Consider the following 9,230-nt stretch of genomic DNA (forward strand, 5'->3'; position numbering starts at 1 on the left):
GGAGGCAGTGGACCAGGCCGATCTCCTTACCAGGATTTGTGCAGCTCAGAAGCTGGATGAGAACCTTCAAAAGGTTGCTCTCAATGACAAGACTGAGTACCAAACCACAAGCAATGGTACCATCTTGGTCAATGGAAGGATAAAGCGTTCCTAACGATAGGGAACTCAAGGAGGAGATCATGAGGCAAGCTCATAGGTCTAAGTTCTCAGTACATCCTGGACTGAACAAGATGTACAGAGATCTGAAGAGGTATTACCATTGGGTGCGCATGAAGACTGATGTGGCCGAGTGGGTGGCAAAGTGTCCCATTTGCCAATTGGTCAAGGCGGAGCACCAAGTGCCCAGTGGACTACTCCAGAGCCTACCCATTCCGGAATGGAAGTGGGATCACATCACCATGGATTTTGTGACTGGTTTCCTACGACCAGGAACAAGAAGGATGCTGTTTGGGTAGTGGTCGATAGGCTAACCAAGTCGGCTCACTTCTTGGCAATCAAGAAGGGGGATGGTGTGGATGAGATTGTGCAGATTTACATCAATGAAATAGTGAGGTTTCATGGTGTACCTGCAAGCATTGTGTCGGATAGAGATCCGAGGTTCACATCTTACTTTTGGCAAGCTTTCCAAAAGGCATTGGCACAAGAGTACACATGAGTACAGCCTACCATCCTCAGACTGATGGACAGTCAGAGAGGACGATCCAGACGTTGGAGGACATGCTAAGGGCATGTGTTTTGGATTGGGGAGAGACCTGGGAGAAGCACTTGCCTTTGGTAGAGTTTGCTTACAACAATAGCTTCCATACAAGCATTGGTATGTCACCATATGAGGCTTTGTATGGGCGGCCATGCAGGACACCATTATGCTGGACCCAAGTGGGGGAGCGTAGCATGATTGGCCCTGAGATTGTGGAGGAGACCACAGAGAAGATCAAGTTTGTGAAGGAGAAGATGAAGGAGGCTCAGGATAGACAAAAGAGCTATGCGGACAAGAGGAGGAAACATCTTGAGTTCGAGGTGGGAGACCTAGTGTATCTCAAGATGATTACCTTCAGAGGCAGGACCAGGGTTTCTGGAAGAAGGAAACTGGATCCTAGATACTTGGGTCCATTCAGGATCATGGAGAGAGTGGGCGCAGTGGCATACAAGTTGGATTTGCCATCAGCAATGGATGCATACCACAATGTGTTCCATGTGTCCCAACTGAGGAAGTGTCTATCTGAGCATGATGTGGTGTTGCCTGAGATTCCCAAAGATCTTGGTAAGAACCTGACCTTAGAGACAAGGCCGGTTCGAATCATAGATAGGGCAGAGAAGGCAACAAGGAAGAAGACAGTACCTATGATCAAGGTAGTGTGGGAGAGTAATGGCAAGGACATTATCACTTGGGAAACCGAGGCAAGAATGAAGGCCGAGTACCCTGAGTGGTATGATCAGTATGTAAGTGAGGATGCACCTGGTTTGGATTCGAGGACGAATCCCTATCAAGTGGGGGAGACTTGTCATGTCCCCGATCCTAGATAGGATCGGCCGGATGGACCATGGTGCGAGGGGACGCACCAAATCAGGTCTAATGACCTAAGGCAAGGCGTATCATGGTCCGGCAAGTGGGTTAAGGATATCAGAAGGCTGAAACTTAACCAAGGCAAGGAAGGTTCAAGCTTAAGGAAGCTGGACAAGGGTTTAGGCAGCTGGCCGGAGTGTGAATCAAGCTCGGGCAGCTGGAATGAAGTGTGAGAGAGCTCACAGTAGCTCACAGGAGTTCTGGTCAGCTCCAGTAGCTGGAATGTTAGCTCACTCAGCTGGTGACAGTGGTGGTCAGCTCATCTCAGCTTGGAGGAGTGTTAGGAGTTGGGATGGTGTGACCGGACCGTGAGCGGTTATGGTCCGGTGGGATGTGGTGCGGTCCGGATGGGACCAAGGGCGTTTGGTGGTACGGCCAGGCACTTGGCAATGCGCCAAAGGATGAAGTTCGATGTATGGGAGCAGTTGAGAGGCAGTTGAGGAGCGGTTGGACCGAAAGGATGCGGGGTTTACCGCATGTGTCCATTCGGCCATTCACTCGCGCCCATTCGCCCAAAAACGGTTACCCGTGCCTTTGTCTATAAATATAGACCTTGGGCATCGATATTTGTCATCAGACAATAGAAGGGAAACTCTGCCAAAATTACCAGAGAATCCAAGAGAGAAAGAGACCGGCGGTTTGCTTGTTTGGCCGTGTGAGTGCGCGGTGTGGATTGTTCTTGTCCGGCGACCAAGGAGGTGTTGTGGGAAGGAACCGTGTGAAGATGGAGACAAGAGGAACCGAGAAGGCTAGTGGGAAGGATCAGAACCCATCGTCGGCCACTCCTAAGGTTAGTGATGCTAACCACTTACCATCGCCGTGAACCGTGTGTCCGGATGGATGGTCCGTATGGACCAAGTGATGTTGGTTGCATCCGTTCTCCCTTCTCTTCCATTCTATCTCTTTTATAATTCATATTATTGTTATCTGTGGGTTTAAACTCACGATCAGACCCTCAGGGCATGGATTGGTCAGTATAAACTCTCCATGGCCTTGGTTGGGCATGTAAGGTTGGATCTCTAACTTCCGGTTGAGGTTTGGGGATTCTGACTTCATATATCTCTTAATTGGGATTTATCATGAATTATCATGGTGAAAGGATGAATTTATATCATCGATTTAGAGGTGGTAAGTTGTGACCATGGTGGCGGGTCTAGGGTGAGATCGGCATGATCCGGACCTGTCCTGTGGGTTCTGACTTGACCATTCTCTTAGTGGTGAATTATCATGATTTATCATGGTGTTTGTATAATTTTTAGGGACCGATCCGAGTGGATCAAGGTTTGGGACAGAAACTAGTTCTAAGGGACTTAACCATGCATTGTTAGACTTGTTGCTAGGTTATCGGTTTGATTGTGTATTTGATGAAATTTATATGAATGCAGGATCTGGTCAGGATCGTGGGAAAGCCAAGGAGCTGTGAAGACTCAAGCCAAGGATGGATGTGTGATGTGTGTTTAGATAGCATTGAACTTATCATAGCCTATTGTGCAAACTGATTGATATTACTACATTGTATGGATCACATGGTTTATATTAATAAAGATGAATGTTTACTTAGCTTCCGCATTGCTTGTTAAATGTATATGAACCTCAGATCACTTGGAAATGACTTAGAAAAATATGGACATAAACCGGCCAATTACACATAGATGATTAGGTTAAGGCCGCGGATCAGTTGGGTCTTAGGATCCAGGTTCAGGTCTTACAAGTTGGTATCAGAGCATGCTTGATTCTAGGACTTGGGGGTTATGGTTTGATCATCACACATCCGGCTGGAGTCTCACAGTATAGGGCTTGATTTATTTTTGGTATTAGGAACTGTTTTTGATGGATCATTGGTTAAGTGTTACTAACCTTGATCTTGTGTGTTGTTTTTGATGCTCCTAAGGGTGGTAAGAGTCGGAGCAAGTCCAAGAGGACTAAGGATGGAGCTGGAGCATCTGGCCCAGGTGGCGCGGATGGAACCAATCCAAGTGTGGTGCTGCCCAATCCAAGTCTTGGCGTGGACAGTGCAACTGGATTGCCTTTGGCTCGGATCATTCCGACTGAGGTTCAGGGAGGTCTAGTGGAACAGCAGCAAAAGGCGGCTGAAGAGACTAGGCAGCAGCTGGAGCAAGCTGAACTAGCTAGACAGCTGCAAGAGCAAGCTGAGGAAGCTGCAAGGCAGCTACAAGATGACATGGAGGCTGAGGGAGAGTCCTCACATGCTGGTGATCAGGGCGGCCGAGGCATTGGTGCAGCCAATGGTGGAGCTAACCAAGGAAACCAGCTGGTGGAACCTACCATGAAAGAGGTGCTTGATGCAATCAGGCTCATGGGTAGTCAGATGCTGGCTATGACCCAAGTAATCACTCCATTGGTGAATTCATCCGTGGGGCAAGCTCCACAAGTTCAGGTGGTGGTACCAGGAGCTGCTGGACAAGTTGCACCAGTTGATGAGGTGATTGAACTTGATCCGCCAGCTAGAAGATCTGGTAAGGTGGATTACCTGAAGGTGCTAGAGCACATATCTCGCCTAGGGACAAAGCATTTTGCTGGAAGTGCTGACCCTATGGAGGCGGATGAATGGAGGGACAGGCTGGCCCGGAACTTCAAGTCTACAAGGTGCCCTGAGGAGTACCAGAGAGACATAGCAGTGCACTTCCTGGAGGGAGATGCACACAACTGGTGGCTGTCTGTGGACAAGCGCACCAATGGATCTATTGAGAAGTTCTCTGACTTTGAGGTTGAGTTCAACCACAAGTATTTCCCAGCTGAAGCATGGGATCGTTTGGAGGCCAAGTTCTTGGATTTGACCCAAGGGCGTAGGTCAGTCAGGGAGTATGAAGAGGAGTTCAACCGGCTCAGGAAGTATGTGGGTAAGGAGTTGGAGGATGAGAAAGTTCAGGTCCGCAGGTTCATAAGAGGCCTTAGGGTCGAGCTCCGGACCTACTGCTCAGTCCGTACCTTCCGTACTGTCTCGGAGTTGGTGGAGCGTATGGCAATGCTGGAGACTAACCTTGCTGAAGAGGCCAGACTCAAGAGTAGGAGTCAGGCAAGTGGTACTGGTCATGCTGGTGACCGGAAAAGGAAGAGAGATTCAAGTGATGAGGGTAAGACCTCAGGTGGAAGGCCGGAGTGCCAAAAGTGTGGAAGACGCCATGGTGGTGAGTGCTGGAGAGCCATGGGAGCTTGCACAAGGTGTGGCAAGATGGATCACTCCGTCCGGGACTGTCCTGGACCGGATCAGAGTCGTGGTCAAGCGGCTGGTGGTGACTCTAGGACTTGTTTCCAGTGTGGGAAGGCCGGACACTTCCGAAAGGACTGTCCTAAGCTTCAGGCTGGATCAGGCAGGATGAGGTCTGAGGTTAGCAAGCCGGAACCAAGCCGTGGCCAGACTTCTGCACCAAGGGTCTATGAGTTGTCTAAGGACACTGATGAGGCCAAGCCTTTCATGGCGATCACTGGTAATGATCTGATCTTATTCCTTTTAAATTTTTAGAAATGCATGGTATGGAACCTAGAATGGATTAGATGCTTAGATTGGGTTTCCTGTAGGGACCCTAAGTATTGGTGGTGTGGAAACACATGTACTTTTCGACACTGGAGCTACACATAGTTTTGTGAGTCCATGTTTGGTCGGAAAGGGTTTGTTCCAGATTGGGACAGGGGATGATCCTGGCCTAGTGAGTGCGGCTGGAGGCCAATTGATGCCCTCATTAGGACGAGTGAAGGATATCCCAGTGGTGATCCAGGACAGGGTAATGCCTGTGGATCTTGTTGTGGTCCAACTCAAGAATCATGAGGTGATCTTGGGTATGGACTGGCTTGGAAAGAATCGGGCCACCTTAGACTGTCACCGGGGAAGGGTGCTGTTTGAGAGTGGGTGTGGACCCCCGATCAGGTTCCAAGGTATTCGTCCAACCTCTGGATGCTTAGTGGTATCAGCGGTCCAAGCGGAAAGGATGCTTGAGCGGGGTTGTGAGGCTTATATTGCCACAATCACCACTAAGGAGGTTGTTGGGGGTGGTAACCCGGACGGGATTCCGCTGGTCAGTGAGTTTGAGGATGTGTTTAGGTCCCCACAGGGCATTCCCCCTGATAGGTCGGACCCATTCATAATAGAACTGGAACCAGGGACGGCCCCAATGTCAAAAAGTCCCTACCGCATGGCTCCTGCCGAGATGGCCGAGCTAAAGAAACAACTAGAGGAGTTGTTGGATAAGGGTTTTATACGCCCTAGTGTGTCGCCTTGGGGAGCACCAGTCCTCTTTGTGAAGAAGAAGGATGGTAGCTTTAGGCTGTGTATTGACTATCGAGGGCTCAATAGGGTTACTGTCAAGAACAAGTACCCATTGCCTCGGATAGATGAGCTGTTGGATCAGCTTAAGGGAGCAAAGTGGTTCTCCAAGATTGACTTGGCTTCAGGGTATCATCAGATCCCAATTGAACCAAGTGATATAAAGAAGACCGCGTTCAGAACCAGGTATGGGCACTATGAGTTTGTGGTTATGCCATTTGGTCTGACCAATGCACCAGCAGCATTCATGAAGATGATGAATGGTACCTTCCGAGACTTCTTGGATGAATTTGTAATCATCTTTATAGATGACATACTTGTATACTCCAAGAGCAAGGAGGATCATGAGAGGCATCTCCGGGCTGTGCTGGGAAGGTTGAGAGAGCAGCAGCTCTTTGCTAAGTTAAGCAAGTGTAGCTTCTGGCAAAAGAGCATTGGCTTCCTTGGACACATTGTGTCAAGTGAAGGTGTGTCTGTTGATCCGGAGAAGGTAGTGGCCATAAAGGCATGGCCTCAGCCTAAGAATGCCACAGAAGTCAGAAGCTTCTTAGGGCTGGCCGGCTACTACAGGAAGTTTGTGAAGGGCTTTGCTAGCTTGGCACAGCCTATGACTCAGTTGACAGGAAAGGATGTTAAGTTTGTATGGTCAGTGGAGTGTGAGAGAAGTTTCTCTGCACTTAAGGACATGCTTACTAGTGCACCAGTCCTTGTCCTGCCTGAGGAGGACCAACCCTATGTGGTGTACACAGACGCCTCCATTACTGGACTAGGATGTGTACTGACCCAACATGGGAAGGTCATTGCATATGCATCAAGGCAATTGAGGAAGCATGAGGGTAATTACCCCACACATGATCTAGAGATGGCAGCTGTGGTGTTTGCTTTGAAGATTTGGAGATCATATCTCTATGGTGCTAAGGTTCAGATACTTACAGACCATAAGAGTCTGAAGTATATCTTTACTCAGCCTGAGCTGAACCTAAGGCAAAGGAGGTGGATGGAGTTTGTGGCAGATTATGATCTGGACATAACTTACTATCCAGGGAAGGCCAACTTAGTGGCTGACGCCTTGAGCCGGAGAAGGGCTGAGGTTTCAGCTGAGAAGGAGGCTGACATATTGGAAGGGATGGTCCGGTCACTTAACCTCAACACCCTGGCTAGTGCTGATGAGCCATTGGGGTTGGAGGCAGTGGACCAGGCCGATCTCCTTACCAGGATTTGTGCAGCTCAGAAGCTGGATGAGAACCTTCAAAAGGTTGCTCTCAATGACAAGACTGAGTACCAAACCACAAGCAATGGTACCATCTTGGTCAATGGAAGGATAAGCGTTCCTAACGATAGGGAACTCAAGGAGGAGATCATGAGGCAAGCTCATAGGTCTAAGTTCTCAGTACATCCTGGACTGAACAAGATGTACAGAGATCTGAAGAGGTATTACCATTGGGTGCGCATGAAGACTGATGTGGCCGAGTGGGTGGCAAAGTGTCCCATTTGCCAATTGGTCAAGGCGGAGCACCAAGTGCCCAGTGGACTACTCCAGAGCCTACCCATTCCGGAATGGAAGTGGGATCACATCACCATGGATTTTGTGACTGGTTTTCCTACGACCAGGAACAAGAAGGATGCTGTTTGGGTAGTGGTCGATAGGCTAACCAAGTCGGCTCACTTCTTGGCAATCAAGAAGGGGGATGGTGTGGATGAGATTGTGCAGATTTACATCAATGAAATAGTGAGGTTTCATGGTGTACCTGCAAGCATTGTGTCGGATAGAGATCCGAGGTTCACATCTTACTTTTGGCAAGCTTTCCAAAAGGCATTGGGCACAAGAGTACACATGAGTACAGCCTACCATCCTCAGACTGATGGACAGTCAGAGAGGACGATCCAGACGTTGGAGGACATGCTAAGGGCATGTGTTTTGGATTGGGGAGAGACCTGGGAGAAGCACTTGCCTTTGGTAGAGTTTGCTTACAACAATAGCTTCCATACAAGCATTGGTATGTCACCATATGAGGCTTTGTATGGGCGGCCATGCAGGACACCATTATGCTGGACCCAAGTGGGGGAGCGTAGCATGATTGGCCCTGAGATTGTGGAGGAGACCACAGAGAAGATCAAGTTTGTGAAGGAGAAGATGAAGGAGGCTCAGGATAGACAAAAGAGCTATGCGGACAAGAGGAGGAAACATCTTGAGTTCGAGGTGGGAGACCTAGTGTATCTCAAGATGATTACCTTCAGAGGCAGGACCAGGGTTTCTGGAAGAAGGAAACTGGATCCTAGATACTTGGGTCCATTCAGGATCATGGAGAGAGTGGGCGCAGTGGCATACAAGTTGGATTTGCCATCAGCAATGGATGCATACCACAATGTGTTCCATGTGTCCCAACTGAGGAAGTGTCTATCTGAGCATGATGTGGTGTTGCCTGAGATTCCCAAAGATCTTGGTAAGAACCTGACCTTAGAGACAAGGCCGGTTCGAATCATAGATAGGGCAGAGAAGGCAACAAGGAAGAAGACAGTACCTATGATCAAGGTAGTGTGGGAGAGTAATGGCAAGGACATTATCACTTGGGAAACCGAGGCAAGAATGAAGGCCGAGTACCCTGAGTGGTATGATCAGTATGTAAGTGAGGATGCACCTGGTTTGGATTCGAGGACGAATCCCTATCAAGTGGGGGAGACTTGTCATGTCCCCGATCCTAGATAGGATCGGCCGGATGGACCATGGTGCGAGGGGACGCACCAAATCAGGTCTAATGACCTAAGGCAAGGCGTATCATGGTCCGGCAAGTGGGTTAAGGATATCAGAAGGCTGAAACTTAACCAAGGCAAGGAAGGTTCAAGCTTAAGGAAGCTGGACAAGGGTTTAGGCAGCTGGCCGGAGTGTGAATCAAGCTCGGGCAGCTGGAATGAAGTGTGAGAGAGCTCACAGTAGCTCACAGGAGTTCTGGTCAGCTCCAGTAGCTGGAATGTTAGCTCACTCAGCTGGTGACAGTGGTGGTCAGCTCATCTCAGCTTGGAGGAGTGTTAGGAGTTGGGATGGTGTGACCGGACCGTGAGCGGTTATGGTCCGGTGGGATGTGGTGCGGTCCGGATGGGACCAAGGGCGTTTGGTGGTACGGCCAGGCACTTGGCAATGCGCCAAAGGATGAAGTTCGATGTATGGGAGCAGTTGAGAGGCAGTTGAGGAGCGGTTGGACCGAAAGGATGCGGGGTTTACCGCATGTGTCCATTCGGCCATTCACTCGCGCCCATTCGCCCAAAAACGGTTACCCGTGCCTTTGTCTATAAATATAGACCTTGGGCATCGATATTTGTCATCAGACAATAGAAGGGAAACTCTGCCAAAATTACCAGAGAATCCAAGAGAGAAAGAGACCGGCG

General features: G+C 49.3%; 1 protein-coding gene across 1 annotated transcript; it reads left to right on the forward strand.

The window, feature by feature from the left end:
* The first annotated feature begins 651 nt into the window (after positions 1-651).
* LOC130505537 (uncharacterized) lies at positions 652-4,564 on the forward strand. The gene is made up of 3 exons (XM_057000140.1): positions 652-774; positions 3,456-4,458; positions 4,533-4,564. Exons 1-3 carry the CDS (start codon positions 652-654, stop codon positions 4,562-4,564), a joined length of 1,158 nt encoding a protein of 385 aa, XP_056856120.1.
* Positions 4,565-9,230: the final 4,666 nt, after the last annotated feature.

The sequence above is a fragment of the Raphanus sativus genome, unplaced genomic scaffold (assembly GCF_000801105.2).
Source record: "Raphanus sativus cultivar WK10039 unplaced genomic scaffold, ASM80110v3 Scaffold2353, whole genome shotgun sequence".
NCBI classification, from domain to species: domain Eukaryota; kingdom Viridiplantae; phylum Streptophyta; class Magnoliopsida; order Brassicales; family Brassicaceae; genus Raphanus; species Raphanus sativus.

Bases quoted from the DNA above. Each gene is read 5' to 3' on its own strand.
- LOC130505537 (XM_057000140.1), top strand. From the start codon at position 652: ATGAGTACAGCCTACCATCCTCAGACTGATGGACAGTCAGAGAGGACG. The intron at 775-3,455 runs GTAGAGTTTGCT...GATGCTCCTAAG, and splicing joins GGGAGAAGCACTTGCCTTTG to GGTGGTAAGAGTCGGAGCAA. The intron at 4,459-4,532 runs GCAGGTTCATAA...ACTGTCTCGGAG, and splicing joins GGATGAGAAAGTTCAGGTCC to TTGGTGGAGCGTATGGCAAT.